Source organism: Melopsittacus undulatus, chromosome 9 (assembly GCF_012275295.1).
Source record: "Melopsittacus undulatus isolate bMelUnd1 chromosome 9, bMelUnd1.mat.Z, whole genome shotgun sequence".
NCBI lineage: Eukaryota > Metazoa > Chordata > Aves > Psittaciformes > Psittaculidae > Melopsittacus > Melopsittacus undulatus.
Window position 1 is genome coordinate 7703805 of NC_047535.1, and position 24371 is coordinate 7728175.

The 24371-nt window shown below is 46.5% G+C and overlaps 1 protein-coding gene across 5 annotated transcripts in view; it reads right to left on the reverse strand.

Moving 5' to 3' along the window:
• Nucleotides 1–24371, reverse strand: part of NTRK3 (neurotrophic receptor tyrosine kinase 3) — a 203856-nt gene that overhangs the window by 69843 nt on the left and 109642 nt on the right. For all 5 annotated transcript variants that reach the window (XM_005148762.3, XM_005148765.3, XM_005148764.4 and 2 more), the window contains one exon: nt 24031–24219. In XM_005148762.3, the coding sequence (XP_005148819.2) occupies nt 24031–24219 (189 nt within the window). The remainder of the gene's footprint in view (nt 1–24030; nt 24220–24371) is intronic.

The window sequence follows — 24371 nt, forward strand, 5'->3', positions numbered from 1 at the left end:
AGACATGAACAGCAAGATTCTGGGGATTGCTCTATTCTGTCCCAACTCTCAAGGGCCCAAGGGGTTTTTCCATGGAAATTACTGGGATGTTTTGGCTACACAATGGCTCTGCAAAGTGCTCCCACTCCTCATACAGTAACAGGATCCTCAACAAAGCAGATAATTTAGCCCAAGTCTGGCATCACTAGGGCAGCATGGAGCAGTTTGGATATCCTTGTGAATTGATCTCAATAGGAAAAGTGCTTTCCACTAGGCTAGGAACAGAAAGTTTCTCACGCCAAATCTACACCAGCCAGAAGATTCCTCCCCCATCCCATTTCTTCCTTCTGCTTTTTACTTTTATATCTATTTATATTTCTTCCCTGCACTATCTTATTCCATCTGCTCATCAAATGCATGCTTCTTTTGATGAACCTGAAGATGAAGACAAAAGCTGTTTGTTTGGTTTGGAACTGTTTAAACTTGTTTGGGGGAAACTATCTGTTATTCTCAGTGGCCCTGAAGGGCTGATCCACATGGGGAGAGTAAACCAGGCTCAGCTTCAGTTCATGTGTCATAAACAAAATTCATAGGCAAATTCCAAGCATTGAAATATCATTAGTGGTGAGAAAGAGCCTAGCTCAACTCTCAGAGTTTAAAGTGCTGATGCTTGGAAATGTGTATGCAAACTAAGTCCATTTCTTATCAGAGTTACTGGGAGACAAATAAACATGGCATCCCTGAACATCACTATTTATCGTGTTTTGTTTTTCATAATATAAATATGTTTTATGGCTACCAAAGGATAGCTGGGAAAGTCTATGCTCAACAATACCAAGTATCTCCAAGGAGCACTCCTGTCTGCTTTTATTTTCTTTGCATTTCTTAGCTCTGCTAAATTAAGGCAATTCCACTTCTGCCGGACCACATCCAACAGACCTAAAAACCCACTGGGGACACACAGCCTCAGCAAAGGGACATGTGAAAGATCAGCAAGGCTTAAGGCTGGGGATGCTGAGGGCTCTGCTCTTTGTCATCAGTGCTATGCTGTGAATCCCAGCTGCAGGGATCTCCAGTGACAGCAGGATCTTTGCGGGATGGGACTGCAGCAGGGATTACTCCATAACCAACATGCAGTCGCTATTGAGGATGATTGTGAAAGTGGCAGACAGCCTATGTTTCTGAAGCTCAGGGGCTGAATACACACACCACTGGCTTGGGAAAGCAATGCAGCAACAGTCATTTTGGCATCCTCTCTTTCTGATTTATCAAAGTCCCCAAAGAATCTGAAAACCCCCATGCTTATCTCCAGACTGGTTTTCTCTCTTTCCTCACTGTTGTCTCCCGTATTGCACTGCTACCTTCAACCCCATTCTCTTGTATGGAGCAGAAACCAACAAGGCTCTTGCTAGGTTTATGTCTTCACTGTCAGATGTGAGATGGATGATGTTCACTGAGATGTCCAGAGGTAAATGGGTGAATCTCAACAGGTTCAGAATTTAGATGCTACTATGACAAATGTCACCTTTCTCCCATCAAAACTATTAGCTCCTAAAAAAACTAGTCTGGAAATGTCTTAGAGAATCTCAGGTGTTTATTTTACTTCTTTCTCCCTTCTCCCCACCCCCCCAAAAAAAAGAGAAACAAAATGTTCATTTTCTTAGAATGACTTGGGGAAATTTTAAAAACAATCTCTTTTGTTTGACATTTGTCAGTGCTAGCTGGAAAATGACAGGAAAAATATTATATTTGACACCTTGATTGTAGATTTAGAGGGAAACTCCAATATACAACCCTGAAAATAGTAAGGAGGTAAAAACCCCACCTTGTAGATTCAAATCAAAAACATCTCAAGAGCTACAAAATCAGGAAGGGTCTGACAGGTTGAACTTTGTGCTTCTCCTTCTAGGGAGACCACTTTTTAGATTAAAACATGATACTGTCTCTACTAATAGCCATGGTATGGTGGTGGAATAAATGTATGGAGAGTGTTGGAGAACAGGGAAGGAGGAATGAGCTCAGATTTGCTGTGCAGCTCTAACAGCTTGAGATGGAGGGGGAAGATGGGGCATTTTCTCTAAGCAGGCTGGAAGGATGTGGCAATGGAAGGACAAGAAAATTGAAGGCAACTGAACCATGCAATCAGTTTGTGTCCTCAACCCTGGCCATCCACTTAGTCCTCCAGACCTGTCCTACACTTCCCACCACTCTGGCTAGTGGGATCTCAGGCACTGTTCCCCATGCACATACCCAATGCAGCCTATAGACAGCTCCTGCAAGGAACACCCTTCCTCCACTGACTGAGAGCAGACTAAGGTGACAAACCAGGTAACTTCAACTCATCTTCGCTGTCTGCCTTCTGGTAAAATTGCAAGCACTAAAATATGTCATGCTTCTAGGGCTTTTAAGATCAAAGGCTGCTCCAGGTCACTGGAAAAGAGCAGCAGGGAACATGACATGGGGAAGAGAGGGAACCACACAGAAAACGATGCCGAACTCCTCATGGCAGCCCCATCGACCACAGCAGGAGTGGTGCAGCCCAGTTTTGAAATCCAAGGATGGAAACTGCTTTTAAAACAGGAGCAAAAATTGCTGTGGGAACAGATGAGAAAAGCAACGGGATGCCATGCAATGCCTGGCAAAAATGGGTTAAACAAAAATAGCAAATTAGGGGCAAACAAGCTGGCCAAACATAACACTGCTATCCACACAGCCCACATTAGGCAATAGAGCTCTGATCTCTCTTCTGTGTTACAGCAGAATTTATGATATAAAGGAAAAGCAATAGGGGACTCCAACAACAGAGTACATTTTATCTGTCTCTATGCACAGATATGAAGTATGAATAGCATCAAAGAAGGCATGAAAACCATCAAGCCTGGCCTGCATCCAGAGCAAAAGAAACAGCCATCCGTCTAGTCAAAGCCAGCACTGATATGTCTATATCAGAGGGGAAAGCAACACAGCGGTCCAGGTTCTCTGTCATGGATGGGTTCATCTGCAGGGCTATGATACAAAACTCTCTTTTTTAACCCTCCTTACTCCCCCAGCATATAATATAACAGGGTGAGATGCAACCCAGACTGAGGCCTTGCTTGCTACAACAAAGCAGGTCACAGAACGTCAGCAGAAGCACACCACGAGTTTCTCCCTGATGCTCTCAGCTGCATGTAACCACATCATCTCCTCCACCATCCAAAGTAAAGTCAAAGAGCCTAGACCTCGTCTCATTTACACCAGTTTGACCACAATGGAGAACTGCAAGAAAATCCAGTCCACAGATGAATTTCACACTGACACACAGACCTCAAGCAGACCTTCAAGCAGATAACGGCTCTCTTAAGATTCAAAGAAAGGCTCTGAGAGCTACAGAAATGTTTATGATTATTCATTTTCATGGAAACAGGGTCCTTATTATTCCCTTCCACAGCACAGCAGCTCACCTTGTATCTTCATTCATTTTCCAGGGTTTAACCTCAGGCATAAGAGTCTCCCACTTTACTCAATGAGACTTCTCATCACTGGAAACCTCTTGGGAATGTGCTAGATGGAGCTCTAGCTAGTTTGTGGCATCTTCATCTTCTCCACAACTCAAAATCACAAGCAGGGGGTTGCAGCACTGCCTATGTTTTTGAGGGCAGGAAAGGGAAGAGATGTGTTGAGAGCAAGAGAAGCAGCAGAAGCAAATGGGTCCAGAAGATCCCATTTCCACACAAGCTTCTCTCAGGCTTAGAGCAGAGGAAGGGGTAGGAGAATACCACAGGCACTCAACAGCCAAACAATGTTTCATGAGAAAAGGGCAGTGTTCGCAGCTTTCCATGAAGTGAACTCTTTAAGACTATGTATGATCCATTAAACCTTCGGTCAGAGGAATTCCAGTATCCGTTGCATTTCTACTGTTGCCACCGCTAATGTGGGCCATGTCCATGTTAGCCGGGATCACAAGCTTGTTTTCTCTGGAACTCTTGCATGGATGGAGTAGTTCCAAGATTCTAAATGATGTAGCCTGATAGCTCAGGAGGCAGAGCTCCAAGATTCCCCACCGATCCCCCTTAGGAAAAGCCCTAAAGTAGGAAAGCACTTACTAGGGTATAAAATAAAAAATATAATAAGGAAAAAGAAATATCTATTTAAGACCAAGGGCAAAATAAAAAGGCTGTTTTCAGGTCTGAGATACCCTGTGATTTGAGCCAAAGCTACCCTCCATGTCTAGAGGCACAGCCAATGCTTTTCTCCAGCCTGCACCGAGGTGCAGCTATTTGAAGCCACTCAGAGGCCCACTGCATGATGGAAAGCAGCCAGATCAGTTGGGCCTCATCGGTTTGTTTTTGTTAGATTGAAGCCAGAGTATGTGAAATGACTTGTAAAGAGGACTAGAGAAGGGGGAAGGACTGGGCACCCAGCAGCTTTGCCCACAACATGCAGAGCTTAGTCTCTGCCTTGTTTAAATCCTACTGGGTAACAAAGGAGGTACCTGAGCAAAGAGGATGGCTGGTTTGTTCCTCGTGATACCCATCAATATGCAAAAGTGTGTGGCAAAACTCTTGAGGTTTACAGGTCAGCTGTGAGAACAAGCTGCAGGAAGGGGCTTGCAGAACACCTTGAGGTTCAGTGGTAGCTGACATCCTAGGCATCATCAAGCTGCCTCTGTCCCTCTGTGTGCTCACACTGCTGCATCCAGGAGCCTTCTCCTCTGCAATTCCCACCATTGGAGGAACAACCACAGCTCCCTGCCTCCACAAATCCCCATTTCTCACCACTCTGCACTCTCTCTGACTCCACAAAGCCCATGGGACCCGGCATGAGAGATCCCATCCCAACAAGTAATACATCATTTTCATCACTTTGGTTTTCAAACATACTCTTTTGTCAATCACATTTTTAAGTCAGCCCTCAGAGTGCAGGCAATTTAAGCACTGTGCTTAACGTGACAACAGCTTCTCATTTCCACTTTGCCTGACAGGTATCCGTGTCCCTCCAACACCTCCTCTGTTCCCCAGCTGCTTCAGATAGCAATAGCTACCCTGAGCATTTCACTGTTAGTGAAACCACTGACTAATCCTCCCAGAAATGACTATCCACTGGGGAAGAATCTAGTTGGCCTCATGTTCCCTAATTGCTGATTAATTCCAATTATGGTACAGCTGGTCCACCAGTACCACAGATCACCACATCAAAGAGCCAACCAGCAAAGGAAGCCCCTGAGTTAGAACAGCAACAGCCCTGTTGCAAACCTCTTTTCAGGCAGAGAAAGCTTCATAAACATTAATTTGCTATGCCTTGCTCATTCCCTGGGGAGGCAGGAGCTGTTATATGCACGATACAGATGGCAAAACTGTGGCATGGAGCAGGACCATGGTTTCTTCAAAGTCCCTGAAGGAACCGCTCTCCATCACGGGCACTTAACAAGGAATAGCCCCAGCTCCCAGACTCCTGTGCTCTCCAGGAGCTCTGGGGTTTACAATTGGACATGAAGGTCTTGGTATAGCCAGATGGTTGGGATATGAGGGCAGACACCAAAAGGAGACACACACAGTGGATGTGGAAGCACACAACCGCTGTAGTCTGCAGCTGGGACCTTCCCTGCCCAGGCAGTGCCAGTGATGTTCTCCTGTTCTTCAGAGGGCATCATGGAGGAACTGATCAAGGTCCAAAATATATCCTTGCTTGCTTAAGTCTCTTTATTCTGCCATCTGCTCCAGCAGTACCTCATGTCATCTGGAAAGGCCAGAGCTGCCCTCCAGGAAGCCCAGGAGCAGTACAAGCCTGAGAGCCTGAAGTGTTGAGTGGAGCATCCTGTGGGGAAACATGATTTTGTGGAGTTTACAAGATGAGGATGGGAACTGAGGAGCGCAGGAGATGTTGGCAGGAAAGGAGGCACTGAGCAATACAGAGGAGTTGTAAATGAGAACAGGAAGAGCTGAGGGCAAAACCACAGTGAGAGCAGTAGGGAGCCTCGAGGAACAAGGTTCTGTTGATTTTGGAGGCTGTTTGGATGCTGTGTTGTCTGGAATTCTTGTCCTTTGTCTGTGTCTCTCCAATGTTCCTACTCTGGTGATCGCTTTGGAAATGAAGGCTGCCAGTGCAGCTCTTCTTCTCTTGATACTTGCCCCATGAGGTGGTTCTCAAATTAAGTTGCCTTCTGCACCAAAATATACCAGAAAAGTGACATTATTCTTCTCAGGGGAGAGCTCCCCATTCCAGGATCGGTTTCAAGACCATGGCTTGGTACTTGTCAGTATGTGGCAAGCTCTAAAACACACACCCCAGGACACAGGAAGGGCTGTGCTTTCCCCAGGGGAAGAGGGGACAGCAAGCAGGGGAGCATAGATTTGCACTGAGATCATGCTGCTCTTAAGGAACAGTTTGGGTAGCGCCAGCCAAATGAGTGGCAGGGATTTGTGGTGGCCTTCATTCTGCAGGAGGGGAGGAAGGGATTTGCTCCCTACAAAACTCACATGATATACGGGATGTTTTTGGCAACAGAAATGCCTGGAAAGATCTTTGCAGCCAACAAAGCAGAGATGGGGTGAGTGGGGAACCCCCCAGGCAATGCACTGAAGGGCTGCAGCTGTGCAAGGAGAGCCTCGCTCCAGCCCACAGCAGAGGGTGAGCTTTGCAGAGCACAGAATGTCTGGCAAATAACAACAGGGCAGCAAATGGAGACCTAAGCCCCAAACACATGCTTTCTGTCAATTAGGAGTCTTCATTCAAATGCAGGAGGAAGGACCAGGGTTCCTTTCCTGCAAGCTTTTTCCAGCAGGTGGTCTAGCTGTGAATTGTTGCTCCAGCAGTCAGCTTCAAGCTTAATGAACTACATGACTGCCAGACCATTCTCTGACCCAGTTTCATTATGGTCTGAAAGTAACTCTCCCTCTCTCCCTTCTCCCCGTCACCTAAACACAAAAGGCACTTAAAGCACTGCAGCCCAATCTTATTTCACACCACGTAATTCTGTGCAAGCCTGTTGTGTCAGGTCCACTTGTGCCATTGGCATGTATTGATCAAATACCAGTAGAGATGAGGGACAGGAAAGAGGGCTGAGGTCCCAGCCCTCTGAAAGGGGAGGCACTTGAACATGGAAACTCCTGGGAACATGACTATCCAAAATCCATTTTCCTTCTGCCAATGGCTTTCATAGTTGAGAAAAGGGGAAGCAGTTTTACTTAACCAGTAAGTTCTTTCCTCTTCTCTGTCATCCCTGCCTCCCACCACAGCCAAGACATGTCCTCCTTTATGTATGCTACTCCTCAAAGCAAGAGCTGCCCACACCGGGGCAAAAACCATACACTTCTAATGACACTTCCATATTTGCACATGCAACTAAATGTAAGAGATCACAGTCCTCAGCCCTAAATTCAATCTCAGTGTCAAAACCAGCCTATACAGAGAGGAAACGGAGCTGAACAATGCCAAAGGTGCCAGCACAAAGCAGGGAGAGCATGCACTCAACTTGCTGCATGTGGGACACGTGGGATGGCCAGTGGGGAAGCGTGTGAGAGCAAAGCAGGGAGAGATGCTGCAGCACAGAGCACGTGGCAGGGAGCAGAGGAGTGTGGAGAGGGGCAGGGGAGTGCGAGCACTCACGTGTGGGGCTGGGAGCATAACGCTGCTGAGCATTTACTCTCACTTTACATTACAGATTTAATGGCTTTTAACAAGAGACTTTGTAAGCGATCAGGAATTGGAACAAAAGGAGCTGGGGGAATAATTATTCTAACCAGGGGAGCTAAAGAACATGGCAAAATCGCGTGCTGAGCAATCATGCTAATTAAAGGCACCCAGAAGAATCAGGAGAGAAACGCCAAATGGTTTTCACTCTGCTGCCCTAATCCACTAACTGCCTCGTCACTGACTCCCACCAGCTGTGGGAAGGACAGCTCCGGGTGAGTTGGTTTGTAGCAATAAAGGATGGAGCTAAACAAGTGACACAGGGGGGTTGGTCCCCTCTGCAGTGGGCTAGAGTGATGCTTAACAGTGGCTGCTTGGCACCAGTAGCCAGGGAGGCTGGAGACCAAATGCCCCCCTAGCCTCTGGCTGAGCAGCAAGGGTTCAAACACACTTCCCAGAAAGGAGAACAGCTACTGGCAACTACAGTACTAAGCTAAATACAAATCACAGCCACAACCCTGGTCCATTTCAGCTGGTCAGCTGCTGCTTCTGCAATTAGCTGTGTTACACAGCTCAACACAGTGGTCTGTGTCCAGGGAGCATGTTTCCCATTTCATACCAAAGCTCTGGCAGCACTGAACATGCTGCTTTCCTTGTCTGCACAGCTTTGGTCATCGCTGGGTTGGATCCACTCAGGTTGGTGCAGTGGCTTTCAAAGGTAAGGACATCTTCTATGCAGTGGGCACCATCTTCTACTGTTTAAAGAGCCAGCAGGGGTTCATGTCATGAAAAAGGAAGAACTAACATTGCAACATGGGGAGATATTAACTCAGAAGTGGAGACTAGGAAAATGTCCACATTGTAGTGAAAGGAAATGAACACAATATTGCTCCAACAGACTAGAAGCTTTACAGACCCAAATAAAAGCTCCCATGCACTCAGCCAGCTGTAAAACCCAAACAGACTCCTCAAGGAGCTGCTGAGCCTTGACCTGTTGGGGATGTCAGGGGAAGATCTTCCTCAGACATTGCTGGGATCCAACAGGGCATCATATGCCAAGGCAGACGGGTGCAGAAAACACAATTAAGAGAGCAAGACACATAATGGTGAAATGCATGCTCAGTACAAAGAAGTCTCTCTCTGTCCTTTCCAGCCTCCAGGAGAAGGTTCACCTCAGATAACTGCTGGAATAAGATGTGAATGCTTTTCTCTCCAGCAGTGCAGACCTGGGTTTTGTTGTAACAGTTGCCTATGTTGGCGCAGTGAGAGCTGTACACAGGGGAAGTGGGGCAGTAGAAAAGCAAATGCTAACAATTGCCATCAAGTAACAGCTTTCTATTTAAAAAGCAATGGTTTGTTTGTTAATCAACGGGTCCATTAACACGGAGCAAATGCCTCTCTAATGGACACCCACAGGATCATGGGCTGAACTATTTGTGTGCAGCATCTTTTGATTGATTCACCCTAAATATCATCAAGTAAATGAGAGAGGATGCAATATTTCTGCAGGAAATATTCCAGAGCGGATACATTGATTGTGACACTCAGCCAGCTGCTGTGTGCCAGTCGCGTCTTAAAGAGACTTCATATTTGATTCTCTGATTAAATATTTCGAGACCCAGAACAAACTGGGGACATTGGCTGGACCAGGCGCTTGGCCCATAAAGACCTGGTATCCTGCCAAGGAGGATCGCATGAGTTACAGCATCCAACCTGCTCTTCTTCCTGCTCTCAGGGCTCATGATCCCATTCCCTTGGTCCTTGTCTGGCCATGCAAATCACTGCTACTTTGCTGCCTTGGCCTCCCACCACTAGATCCTTGACCCAAGCCAAGGGGGCCTGCTTGGTGGCACACCAGGAATACTGATCTGTTGACTCATTCCTCCAAATCCTACCTGCAGCTAAAGCTGCAAAATCATGGTCCATTCTTCCTGCCAATGCCTCTCTGACTCCTACTCTGTCACCACAACAAATCCATTTTTAATCAAAAGCCCACTGAATGCCCAATGGGACAGGAGAAGGCTGAGAAAAAGGAATACCTTGAGAACAAAGGCAGAAAGGCCCAGAACTATAGCAATGAAACCATCAGCTGAATAATTTGCCAGAGCAGCAATCCCAAGTGGCAGAGATGGCCCAAGAGCCAGAGCTAAACGCTCGCTGTAATCTCCAGTTTGCTATAGCAAGCTCTTTTTCCCACAGACCAAAAGCTGGGCTGACACCTCCTTTACGAGCTGCTGAAATAAACCACCATCTTCTGAACCAGCTCTGCAAAAACACAGTGACACTTCCAGTTACAAGCAAACCCTGCCACCACTCACCACGGCACAGCCTTGGAGTTGTTGAAGCTGCCCTGAATGAGACCAGTGGGGGCCAGGAGAGCCAGGCTGCTGGCACCGCTTCTGACACAACATGCTTATTTCACATGCAAAACAGCCACACAAATTGAGACCAGACCCTCCTTTTCCCCTCTGAGCTACTCATAAATAACAGAGGTGTAAGGTGAAGGGTCTTTGAGGCAGGTGAAACACAGAGGTACAAAGAGCTGAGCTCCTAATTGGAGACAAAAGCAGAAAGCTAAACACTCACCCGGGTCCCATGGGGAGACACAGCTAACCCTCCCCTCCTGAGACAAGCTCCATCAAGAGGGCATCCAGCCTGTTGGAATAATGACTCCTTGAGGCAAATGAGAGGTGCCAGCAGCTACAAATGAGGGCCTTTCTCTGCTGTAGCTTCCATCCTTTCTCCCCTCCAGTAGTGGCAGGAAAAAGGTAATAAAAGGAGCCTGCGGGTCCCATTCAGGCTTAACTACGTGTGCCGTAACAGCCTCACAGGCAGGCAACAAGGTAGGAGCTGCAGGTATAAGCTTGGCCATGTGTGCTGGGTTCCTGCCTCCACTTCCTTTCTTTTCAAAGGAAGCGAAATTGAGTTTGCATCGACTACTGAGAAAATGAGACAACATTATACAGGACATGACCCTCTGCAATCAAATTAGGGCATTGCAACAGCAAAACCAGCACGGAATATGTAACGCTGATAGCGTATAGGATCAAGGAGAATGATTTTATGCAGCAAACATTAAAAGACAAAAAAGAAAATTAATCATATCAGGACATCAAGCATAATCAGAGTGTGAGGAAAAAAAAAAGCACTCCTGTCACAGGCTTTCCCCCCAAGCCCTTCCTGTGTCCCCATTCAAACTGGCCTGTCACTTCTCAGTGCTGGCCATTAAAAACATGGCAAGTGCTGGGAAACATCTTTGCCACCTTCTCCACAGCTTCTGTGTCTCCCCTCCCCAGAGCTCTGATGGTTTCCAAAAGAGTAAAGCCACTATTTACAGAGCAGGTTTCCAGCTATGGCCCTCACTGCATCAGCAAAATGCCCAACAGCAACACGGTCAAGGTGTTGATTTCAGGATTGCTGAGATCTGCTTAAACAGGGGACTCAACATCCTACTTTTCCCCTCAGTCACCACTTCTGTGTCTATATATACATTGTACACAGGTCATCAAAAAACAAAAACCAAGCACATGGTCCAGCTGTGCACTTTCTCCATCCTAGTTTGGTACTCAGCTCCTCCAGCTCCCCCCCACCTCACATCTCTCAAATGTGCCTTCTCCAAGCCCTACACAGGTCCCCTCCCTCCATATATGCCAGTTCTCATACACAGAGCACTTGGTCTCCCATAGGAAAACCCTCATCAACCAACTGCCAAGCAGTCACCATCAGAGACAGCTCCACAAAGATGCTTTAACACAACCATCCATCTCAGAGATGGGAGGGAAGTCTCCAGCAGTGCTAGTGCACATGGTGGTAGGTATTTATGGCCATGTGGAGGCCACCATGAGCCTCTGGAAAGGTAAGAGTGGGTTAGCATAGGTGCAGCAGCAGTGATTGATGCTCATCACTCTACTGGGACTAGGAGGATGCAGATGTGGAGCCTGGGCTCTGTATGACCTGGGAGGTGAGTACTGCCATCCCCGGCAGAGCCAAACCAGCTCAGCACAATTCCCACAGTGCCTGTTTCATCCCACCAAGCACAGGAATATGCATCCAATATACTCATCCTGTTATATGCAGGAAGGAGGACACAAACCTCTCTAAAACCTATGATTTACATAGCAGTCTGTGGCAGTGGCTTCCCAACTGCATAATGAGTACATTAACTTTAGCCAAGCTGATTCTCCAGAGATGAAGAGATGGGAAAGAATAATCGAAGTAAACTGTTATAGAGTTTTTGATTAAGCAGCTGATGATCAATAAAAGTTATCTGCAGGGCACAATGTGTTAATGAGCTACCATTCCTGTAGCAAAGGAACACCTGAGCCCATGTTCCCCACTCCACACAGCTCACACATGTCAGCAAGACCTGCTCCTCCAGGACTGACAAAATGAGAACATGGGCTATGAAGTCCACAGGTCTCCCTTGCTCTCTTCCTTTTAAAAGGGCAATGGTGACAAGCCAAAGAAATAACCTTAAAGAGGAACATGGCTAGTAAAACAGGAATGAAAAAGGTTAACAGCCTGATTCAAGGCTTGGGATGCTGTGTTTGGGGGGAAAAAAATAAATTGGAAAGGCATTCATAACCTTCTCAGACAGCTCCATTCATTTAAAGAGGCCTTAGAGCTCTGTAGCTGTAACAACGGCACCTAGCACACCTAAAGCAGAGAGCAAGAAGGACCAGGCAGCCAGGCTACCAGCTCTCCACAACCAGTGATACCAGGCACAAAATGACCCACCGCACATCCTGCAATTACTGTCCCCTTATCCCTTCCCCCACAGTGATGTCACTGCATTTGGGTTAAATTTCAATACTAATATCTTAAATAAATCCCCAAAGATTCTAAGGCATTTAAGAGTGGACTTTATAGAGAATTTCTCATAATAATGTACCACCTGTTTAATAGCAAGGCTGCACAAGGGTTTCAGAGAACAAGTGGAAAGGAGAGCTTCATATTAAAGACAAGGCTCAGATAGGCAGAGACATTGAATATCATCACATAAACCTGAATTTAGCTATTTCACTGTAACTAACCATCTTACTCTTCCAGAAATGTCTGGAGAACTGTTAGTGACCACAGGGAGCTGCTAGGATCTTTGTATTCCATTTCCTCCCAAAGTTGCCTCCTCTAACAACCCGGCCCAGCCTGCCTACAAAAGGGATTTGTTTTCCCAAAACTCACTTAGCCTTCCCATCCTCGGAGGGTCTAGGGAAAGCTGGGAAAAAATCAGCAGACAGGATACTCTTTTTGGAGTGTCCCAAAGGGAACAGAGGGGAGGAAGAGCACATGAGGATTTCTCCCCCCCAGTCTCTCAAATTCCCACGAAACTGGGGTTTGCAATAGCCCTCTGCTGAGACCATGTCAAGATACATCATTAATACTCCTTGACACTGAGGATCTCTTGTATTAAAAAAGCACTGCAATTACTTAATTCAAATCTCTACATTATTCATCAGATCCGTATCTATCATGGATATAGCATTTACACTGCTATGGGGAAATTTAATAAATAGGGCAATAAGTGCTTCTTTCCTGCAGGTCAAGATGAAACTCTGCATTTTGGAGAGCAGTGCTGTGCTTGGGTGGCAAGGCCCATATCCCAGGCTTCCCACTCAATCCCTTCAGCCAGGAACTAAAGCCAAGATAAAATATAACTGCCCTTCCTCCAAGCACTCAGACTCCAACCAACTTCAACTGAGCAGTCCAGGAGGCAATCCTAGGTGGAATGGGATCAGTAAAACTTGTAGGAGGTCAGCAAGGAAAGGTCTCTTGAGGGCACAAAGCAGAAATACATCAGATGGTAGCATGGCCCCCACAAAAGTGGAAAGGGAGAATTCAACCTAATCTATCTGGAAAAGAGCAGGAAAAGCTCAGAACTGTTGTTTTGTGGGATCATAATGTACACCTGACTGCTCCAACAACTTGTTTGTCCATGTAAACTCCTGACTCCAAAGGACTGGCTGTGAAAGGATTTCAGGTGGCAACTCATGAACAACACAACACGGTCCAGCAGGCTGAACATGGGCCAGTCTGGTAGCTGTCAGGAACCCGGTGTGACCTTGAGGAAACTGATGTCTTTTCTAGCTCCCTCTCCTCATCCATAAAATGGAAATGAAGATGCTTGGCAGCCCTTCGATGGGCTGGAAGGACAAATGTCTCTTTCCAGGAAAAAGTAGAGGTGCAAGATGCCAGGTTACTTCTCCTCATTAGGACTAGGATAAAATATACTCCAACCCCTCAAATACTCAGCTGCCTGCTGTGCTCTCAGTAAGGTTCCCTTGATGTTTGGGCTCTGCTGGGATCTGGCATGAGGACAGGGCAGTCCCACCCCATCTCTGGAATTTGCCCAGAATGTATTTTTAACACAGCCCTCATGGTGGGATTCATATGAATTCATGCTGGTTCCTGGGCTATGCCAAGAGCCAGGACCACCAAGAGAACAGACAACATGATATTCCCCACCTGAGCAAGGTGTCTAACACAAGGAAGGCCAAAACCATCTTATCTCCTTCCAAATGTAGGAAGGAAGCTTTGGGCAGCTACCTTGGATAGAGTTTCTCCTGCTGTCCAGGGGTAACTAACTTGTTATGGAGAGTAAGACACAACAAACAGGGCATTAAACTAGGCTTAAAATGAACTTTCAAAATCATAGAGCCCTTTGCCAAGCTCTGTTTCTTTTTGTGTTTGGATTGTGAGCAATGAGATAGAGCAAGAACTGCAGCCTGTATAAGACAAGACTTGAAGACTGGGTTGTGACTTCATAGTATATAAAGACCACAGGTATGTCTTGAAGCGTGAGGTGCTTTGCTTTGGTATATGCCTGGTGGCTATCATCTCCCTTTGCTCAATGCTCCACATCAATTATAGTGCAGAGATGTAAAATGACTGATAGTTTTAATACAAAGGGCCTGTCATTTATTTATTAGCTAGCGACAGGCCCTGCAGTCCAGGATGGATGCATTATAAATCAACTGCATTTCTAACCATTAAAAATTCATCCAATTTATAATGTAGGATGCCTGTAATTTCCTTATTAGTGTTGAGTGTGAAGGATTTTTCTTTCTCCTCCCTTGGTTTTGCTTTGCTTTTTGCTTTCCCAAAGATCTTGCTCATCTGAGGATTAGCTTAGATTAATTCTGCAAGAGGGAGGTAGAGGGGTGGGAAGGGCTGGGGGAAAGGAGACAAAGGCTGAAGTAATTTCGTTCCATTGCTTCCCTTTAATTGCATATTTGCTATATATACTTCGGAGACTTGTCCTATAGCCACATTTATGGGATCCAGAGAAAATGCTTGTCCTCAGTTTAAGAAATGCTTGTAGGGAAAAGTAAATAAAAATAAATAGATCCCTTTTCCCTCACAAAGAGAAAAAACAGAGCTATAGTGTTGGAACAGGGAAGGATAATGTAAAACCTGTTAAAATGTATTAGCAAGATAAGAAGAAGTGCCCAAACATTATAAAACGGTACATTTCAAATAGATCAAATATATATACATGAGATATATGTACGTGAATAGTTAGGTATAGTAACCTTCAGACTCAGTGCTCCAATTCATTGAGGAAAAATAGGTTAGTAGGGCTGAAAGAAAGGTGTGACATATTTGCAGGCCCGCAAATCTGACAGAACCACAGGAAACTGATACAATATCAGCAATAAACAGGAACTTGGAATTAACATCAGTAAAAGCTGTATCTACAGCTGTAAGGCAACGCTTAGAGTACTGCATCCCATATTGACCATGCAAACAGCGGGACAGCCTGATCACTGATATCATACATGCAGAAATTTTCATGCTTTCACTAAGTCTCAGGTTGTTCCTGGATTTATCCAGGTAGGGGCAGGGAGAGGGGGCCCAAACACTATATTTCAGCAGGATCCAGCATTAGATAACTTACAGTCCATTAGGAATAAGCATGCAGGAGTCTTAAGAATGGATTATGCAATACACCCTGCCCTAACGGGAGACAAGCCTGAGCATCAAGAGCAACCCTTACATGCTGTGAATTCGACGTACTTTCCACCTCAAGACACTAGCATACAAATCTTGCATCAGCTACACGTGGAAATGGATTTGCTGAGTTCTCAGCCAGGTCTGTTCACTGCAATAAATCACTCTGAGTTCAACAAGGCTCTACACTGAACTACAGTGCAAGAAAGCTGCTTCAGCAGCACACAAGCAGAAGTGGTGCTTCTATTAGCAGCATCATCTCCCTCCATCCCATTGACCCTGCTGGCAGGGAACCCACTCCCTGTCCTCACCCGTGACTGAGAAGAGGATGCTGAGGCAGACTGGAAATGTTCAGCAACCAATAGTGACAATTTCTGCATTTTTGGTGTATTATAATATATAATATTATACATGAATATATACATGAAGCAATCAAGCTCTGCTCCACAGAGAGCAGTGCTGCTCATTCTGCCCCATGATGCTAGAAGGCAAAAGCCATCACTGCCTGTCAACACCCTACCCCAGAGCCAGGCACCACACCAGGCTGAGAAACAGACATTCTTTAGGCAAAATATCTTTTTACATGGGTCTTTCCCCAGCTCTCAGGACTGAATGGGGTCTTTTGAGCTGTCTAGCCCAGAAGTAGCCCACGAGATAGGTTTTTCTTTTTGTAACCTCCACTGACATACAGCTTCTCTGCTAGATCCTGGACTGTACTTGTCCCACAGGGCAGCACTACTAACAACGTTCCTGCTGTGTGTGTGGTCATGCAAAACCGCTCCAAGTCTTACACAATAGAAACTATTTTTAATTAGGAATTGTAATTTAACCAGACAATGAGCAAACAATGAGAGCCTGCAATCTTCTAACCAGAAAGACAGCTCCTGTCTGACCATGATGCACCCCCACACACTTCAAAGATCTAGATTTTAAAACTGAAAACCAGCCTGCTTAGATAAGAAGTCACAATACAATATCCTTGCAAACCATGGGAGCTCCTCCAGACTTCAGGGCTACAGCAGGTACCATGGGCATATCCCCTGTCTCAGCATGTAGACGTATCCCAGCCTCCAGATACTTTCTCCACAGCCAAGCATTATAAGTCACAGTCAACTCATTAAAAAGCAAGACAAATGTTCAACTGATGGCCAAAAGATAGCAGTACCGCAACTCTGCCCACACACACATACACACACCAGCTATTTTTAAAGCGATCCACAGCAGAATTCACACAGTCAGTGAACCATTAGGAGAATACTCTTGAACCCCCTTCATTACCCCTGACACCAGAGCTGCCTGAGTTTGCAATAGCCTCTGGTCATACGCTGTGTCACTACCTCTTGTCTTCCAGAGACAAAGCCATGGGCATGAGGAATGCTGGCTGATGAACAGAGCCCTCCTTTACATGGATACCATGGGGTCAAGAGCACTGTAAATGCAACTGGATAGGGAGAAGAACCAATACCTGAGCACGCAGCCAGTAACGTAGGGAATGCAAGCCTGCTTTATCCCCATTTCATCCCACTCCTTTCACCCTGCTATGATGAGTCTTGACTCATGCCAGACCTCAGGTGAAAAGCAATCCTGTGCTGCCAAGCTCTGAATACCCACTAGAAACTGGAGATGAAACCAACTTTTGTGGCTTCAGGCAATCCCTGGCAGGGGAACTGCCTATCAGGAGCATCATGATGTCTCTGGCCTTGACAAGGAAAGGCAGAGCCATGAGGGCACTTATCAGAAATCCATGTGTTCTTCAGCAGCATCAGTTGTGAGGTGGAGGTTATTCATGCATAGGTGTCACTGAGCCATAGGGAATAAAGAAGGGCTGATTTATCAAGTGTTTATACCCTGTCAATCCCACTATGCACAGGTGAGGAGCACATGTCCATGCACACAGGGTCCATGGTGTGTTCATGGCAGCCATGGGATGCTGCAAGAGCAGTGGGAGGGGTTTGTGAGCCCCTGTATGATATGAGCTGGGGGCTGGATGGAAGACAGAGTATCAGGAGTGCCTGTACAAATCCTCCATGAGATAGTGCATGTCTTGGACAATCCATTCTAACCCATTTGATGCAAAGACAAGGCTGTCAGGCAGTGAGAGCAGCCGCTGTGCTAGAGCCAGTTTACATCCATGAGGAAACCAGGTCAGGGACTCCTCTCATCTGGCTTGTTAAGTGCTTGACAGTTCACACATCATGGGCTTCCTTTCCAAAATCACCCCAGGCAAACCAACTCTGTTTGCTGGCCCCACAGACACTGGGATTAAATGGTCCAGAGGAGATGTTTTTAGGCCAAAGGAGCAGGCAGAGTTTTGTATGAGAAAATACTTCCCTGTCTGCTTCTTAACGTCTGTATCCAAGGAGTATTTCCACCACCAAGGCAGCCCCTCTGGAGGCAGGTCAACATTAACAGCCCAAAGCCATATTCTGCTTCTTATTGGATCTTCATCACGAGGAACAGCAATGTGTCATCCACCACTCACCACAGCTATGCTGCCAACGTCACTTCCCCATGAGGGGCTGGAGCCTGCTCATCCCCCTTTGATCTCGGGTGTTGCTACAGATATCTTCAGTAAATACACATTAAAGTAATAGAGATAGGATCTAAAACCCAAACAGGAGGTAATCGGCTTGTGTGCAAACCAAGTCGAGTGCACATCACATTTGGAGCAAGCCAGGGCTGCACTGCTGGCTGCAGCGGCTACAGCAGATGGGCCAGGCAGAGCCATGTTTCCCACCCTCTCATGCTGCTTTTCCTTCTCTTGATACAACCACACAGACACCATTTACAGAACTGGCTGAGGGCAAGCTGCACACAATGGATTTTCCCAGCTTTTCCAAGAAAAGCTCTTATTTCTGCAGCACCATCTTGGCAGGAAGTTCGACTCGCTGAGCATGAGTTTGCAATTCCAAGAGTGATAGGTGGGTTGAGCCCTCTGCAAATGCAGTTGGACTTCTGGGTTCTGCAAAATGTGGGTATTTCTTCTACTTGCTCTTTCAGAGCTGGATGAAATGATGCAGAGCATAAAATAGCCACAGGTAAGAAAAACCATCTGAGAAGGCTGGTAAGAGGTTGCAGGTTGCACCAAATCCCAGCGGCCATAGGATCTCTGCTAGTCAGATGTTGCACAAAAGGGGACGAGAAGATGATGCTGGGCACAAAGGAAGTTTAGTTCTGCTCCATCAGGGGACAGAAGCAGTAATTTTGGTTGCTCACACTTTTCTTCAGGTACCTGCAGCATCAGCTCTGGAAGCAGCCAGCTGGCACCTGTGGGGTTGCTTCCACATCCGGATCTTTGCAGGACATTCACATCAGCATTTGGAACTCAGAGCAGTTTCTGTGACAGGCAACCACCAACCAGAAGGAAGGGGAATTTAGAGGCAGAAGATCACTGCAGGGACCTCCAATGCCTTCCCAGCTGCTCACAGTTCAGTGTTGAGGTTAGAACTTTTCCACAGACCCAAGCAATGAACACAGGCTTTGCTAGGCCAAATGAGGAGAGGAAGAATAGAGTAGCAAAAAAGCACATAAATGAGTACACAGCTACTCATAGGTCCTCGTTAAATCCCCTCAAAGTTTCTCATTGAGAAGGACTGACAGAGAAGGATAAGACCATATGACAGTGAGGATACCAGTGCAGATGAGCCAACCCACAACTGCCTAGTTCAGAGGAGTAATGGGCATTGGGTCCTGATGGAGAAGAGCCTGGGGCTTTCATGTTAGAGGAAAGGAGAAGTTTGGAGAAACAACGAATATCTGTGGGAGGGATTGAGACCTGCACAGCCTGGCCCCAGGATGGGCACAGGGCAGCAGAGTGCTGCTGTCACTGAACACTGGGATCCATGATTATATTGCATGGAAATAACATTTGACAAATCCTCTTATACTCCTGGGGGAAAGGGGGAGAAAATGTTTCTCTCTATTCCATTACCAACAGTTTCGGTTTTCTTTTTGAGCCAAATAAAACTGCAAACATTGATGGCTTTATTTTCCTGTTCTTGTTGGTTTTGGCAAAAATGGGAACATGAAGTGACCAGAAATAGTCACACTGCATACTTGTTAGCTTCTCATGCCCAAGATGAACAAAACACACTAGGCAAACAGAAAGAATTTAGAGTGGTAAAGGTAAACATCCTTCTCATTTTTGTTTTCAAGACCCGTCAGAAGCAGAGGTGAGGGAATCTATTTGTTTAAAAATATGAGGTTTGAAATGACCAAAATGTTCCCTTTAAACTGCACTGAAATACAAGATAAAGACAGGGTACGGAGTGAAAGAGTGTTGATGGCGCTTTTATTGTGTGATTTGCCTTGTTTTTTTTTCTGGAGTACTTCTTTTTAGCCAATTACCATGTATTTACAGTTAGTGTAATTATATCTAATTACTTAATTAGCATGAATACATGTAATTACTAACTTTGAATATGCAATTATGTCAGGGCAGCCTGTAATAAATGAGGTTGAAAAAAAGCCCTCATTAGGACTCTACGGAAGGACGGCTGCTCCACCCGTGTGGAGAATGCATCCCAGTCCCCAGGCTGTGCCAGTCCTGGAAGAGGAAAGCACAGCCAGCTCCGGCCATGTCTGGCAAAACCTTCCACCAAAATCAAACCACTTGCTCCCAAAAGTCCAGCTTCACAGTGCTTGTGAGATCTGAGCATCTGCTGATGGGAAGTGGGCAGGGATCTGCAAAGGATTCATTTTCTGCATTAAGGTTTGGATTTTCTTCTCTATTTTTTGGGATGAAATATATGAGGGGACAAAACAATTCCAAAACCATGTTGTGGCATTTGAGTAAAGCTGGAGAGATCACATCCAAGAACTAATCTGCATCTGATGCATTGTGCTTATAGTTAATTCCTATTTAATTACTATTATTAAAGTAAAACAATCTTCCAAAAGGTTTCTTCTGGAACATTACCAATCCTTCACTGCAGAAATGTCCAGCTACTGATAAATACAAAGCTTGGATTTTGCAAATTCAAATCCTCAACATCAGGAGATGGAGCTAAGGTAAGAAGTTGCAGTTACTGCCAATCCTGCCCAGAAGGATCAATAGCCGTCTTCTGGAGGCTGGATCATGTTTTATGTTACCAAAACCTATGACCATAGGTTGAAGCCATGTGCTTCTACACCCTCTCTTCTCATCGTATATTCTGTCCACGGTGCTTACCACAAGAAGTCCTGTTTTAATTCTCTCATCTGTTTTACTTCCAAATATAGAGAGGTGCAAACTCATCACAACCTACCACTCCTCCTGGTGACATCTGCCATGCAGATATGCCACTTGGTTTCTCTTCCACGTGCAAAGATCAGGAGAAAAACACTGTTTTAGCTTATTCTTCTGAAATTGATTTGTGGTTGGACTGTCCCCATTGCTAAGCTCTTTGCTTAACCCTCCAGGCAGAGCTGAGGATGCCTGAAGGAGAGACTGGTTGCAAACCCTAGCACTGCCCAGCATGCCATGGAGTTACAGTGTAAAGATGGTGAGAGCATCTTCTCTAAGACTTCATCACAATAAAACACAGTGGTGCAGTTTCTCCCACTGTTTTTTGAGAAGCCCTCAGCAGGAAGGCAGAAAACCCTGAGCCAGGGTCCCTCCTGCTGCTCTATATTGGGCAGCAGTAGAAAAGAGTAAGAGACAACTGTAAGAATCCCAGAAAGTGAGAGGTGAGAGCTGGCTCCTGTGCCCTTCATGCCACTGATGTGAGGACAGCACATCCCCAGTGAGGAACAAGTCTTTATCTTCTTGAGGACACATTAACAAGAATTGCCCATAAAACAGCATTGCACAGTGGGAGCAAGAGGGGCTGCAGCTCCATGGGCAGGGAGCTGCTCTCCATATTTCAGCTGCAATTCCATTATGCAGAGCTAAGTGGTTGGGAATAAACACCTGTCATCCCTGCGTGATAAGCGATGTTTGCTAGTATAGAGGGTGACAGAAATCTATATCACATCAATGTACTATTAATACTGCATTAAGCATATAGAGTTTGCTCTCTTCATTGCAGCGCAGCAATCAGTATCGGCATGTCCTCACAATCCAGACATCTGAGAGCACAGGCATGCTTGCAGGAGGAAGGAAGGAGAAAAGCTTCATGATGGAGAGAAATTGTTTGCTGAAGATGCTGTTTTATCAACACCTCTGTACATAGGGGAGATGCTGGGTGCTTTGGAGCACCTTTGCTCACAGCTGGACAGCAAAGGGAGGTGGGTGGCAGCAGAGATGACAGCTTGCATCAGTACAAGCTTAGCTGGGAATCAAAGCACTCCCCAGCCCAGAGGAGTTCTCTCCACAACTGACAGCAAATGAAGAAGTGTTTGTGCCCAGGCTCTGCACAGGGGGAAAGAAAAACCCTCTGGCATAAAAACCATGGGGAGAATGGGAGCCACAAATATTGTCCAGCTGAGGTTTAAGCTGAGCAGAGCACATCAGATCAAACAAACCCCTTAAAGCAAAAGCTCCCCAAAGCATGGTTAATTTAAAAGGTGAACTTTGAAACTTTCCAGCCTCAAGCAAAGCCACCATTGAAGTCAGAAGTTTTCTTCAAGTGGAGTCTTGGGGACTAAACTACAAAACACACACCGAATCCAGCCCTGCCTGAGGTGTCAAAGCCTGGGTTTTGCCCCATGCATGACAAGCCTAAAAAACACAAGAGCTTTCAGCCTGCCAGCATCCAGCTGTGGTTTGCCTTTAGTTAAGCACCCAGAAGGAATGCCTGTATGTGGGGTTTGGTTTCAGCTCCAGGAAACCTGGAGCTCAGAAGTGGTGATTTGCTGTGGATTTCCAAGTGGGCACAGTTGTCACTAGTGCAACATTCCCCCCACTGTGGTGCCTTCCATGGCAGAATTGGCTCCAGATGCCACCCCCAAGCATCCCTGTGAGCTCTTCAGATCCTAATCAAATGGCACAAAACTCCCAGGCCAAATCCTGCTGCAAGTAACTTCTCCAACCCACCCAATAGTGACAAGCCCCACAGGGCAAACACACAGAGCGAAACTTAATCCATTGAGGTTTAAGCTCTGCCACTGCAGCAGCACCTCCTCTTGCATTGGTCGGCACATAGATTAAAGAGATTCAAGAGAGCGCAGGAGGGAAAGGCAAAAAATAAAGAGGGGGAAACTCCCTCCCAAGCCATCAGAGTTTGTAAATCATTCTGAGATGAGGTGCTATAAGAAATGTAAAATACATAATTAACAGCACAGAAAAAACACACTATATCCAGCTTCTCCACTCCTGCCTAATCACTGCTGCCCTCCTCCTCCCCTCTCTACAAGCAGACCAGATTTAACATGTTAATATGAAAATCAAAGGGAGGTCTGTGCACATTCATTGGGTACTCCACATCGCTCTGCCAACTGAAGCGCAGTGATATCGGCTTGGGCACCAGCTCACAGGACCCAGGAGGGTGCACGGCAGGGTCCACAGGAGCAGAGATCAGCCTCCTCCTCCCTGCCTCCAGGAGCTGAGTTACATCTCCTTCACTCATGAACTAGCAGCCAAGGGGAGAGCAGAGGTGATGCAGTACTCCCTGCCTCTGGCTGAGCCACAGTGATAGCACAGGTTAGGGATTTTCCACATTTTTTGCCAGCCTTTTATTTTTCCAGTTCTACCTGGACCCAAGACACACCAAAAGGATGAGCAATAGCAGGTGAGGAACATCACCAAGCTTCCTGCATTACTCAGTTTGCATCTCAGACCTGGTAAGAACTCAAATACTGGCTGCGAACTGCATGTCGGGGATTGCTGCATCTCATCTCTTGCATAGCAAGCGGTGTGGGACTCCCACAAAAACATCCTTTTATCCAGCACTTTGATGCTCCAGATTTAGGAATACAGAACAGAGAGGACAGTTTGGTCACCCCCTGCTAGTCTAATGAACCCAGTTCACAAACCAGATTTATACAGGAAAGATGCAAAAGCTTTACAGAAGCCCACGATCACAAGACATCCAGCATCTAAGCCTCCTGGCTTTCATCTCCATACATCTGCCCCACCTACTGCCACGTGTCCTGAGCTTCTCCCTGGCTCAGTGGAGAGCCAATGAGGCAGCCCCATAGCTGGGAAGCTTTTGCTGGAGGAGGAAGGGGAGGCAGGTCCTTTAACCAGCAGGTAGGAATCATATCCATCCCCACACTCCCAGGCGGCTCTTGCTCATGCCTGAGACCTCGCACTTGGACCCAGTGAGGCAAAGCCTGGCTTTGAATGGCACTTTAAGGCAAGGGGGAAGGTGACTGGTGGGTGGCGGAGGGAAGGTGAAGGGAGGTGAAGGTGAGAGTGGAAAGTCTTCTCTGGAAGCCCCTACATGTATGTTGTGATTTCTGAGACCTGAGATTCACTTTGGTTTCTGGACCATACCAAGACCCGCTCTCCTCAAAAACCTCCTTCTATTCTTTCCTCATCCCCTTAACCTCTTCTTCCTTGCCTTCCTTCCCCTGTTCCCCCAACCCATCCCCTGATCCTTGCAGGAGGCTCTGGCCGGATCGGGCACTCACACGTGTCTGGCTTGTGGCAGTTGTGACCTTGTCGGAAGTACTGGGGGTTCTCGATGACGGGAATGCGGGTCATGCCGATCACCACTGTGTCTGGGCCAGCATCCAGGGATGAGGGCGTTGTGATGCCATGGTTGATGTGGTGGAGGGGACTGGCTGAATCCTCCTCTCCGCTGATCACTGCCACAGGACCTGCAAAGACCAAGCACATTCGTCAGGCACAACAGTGGAAAGGGGAAAGGGACCCACAAGACCTGATGATCACATCACCATCAGCCCCTGGACAGGATGCTGGTCCTAGCACACCTGGCAGGTGTCCCACCCCCAATGTTAGCTTCTCCAGG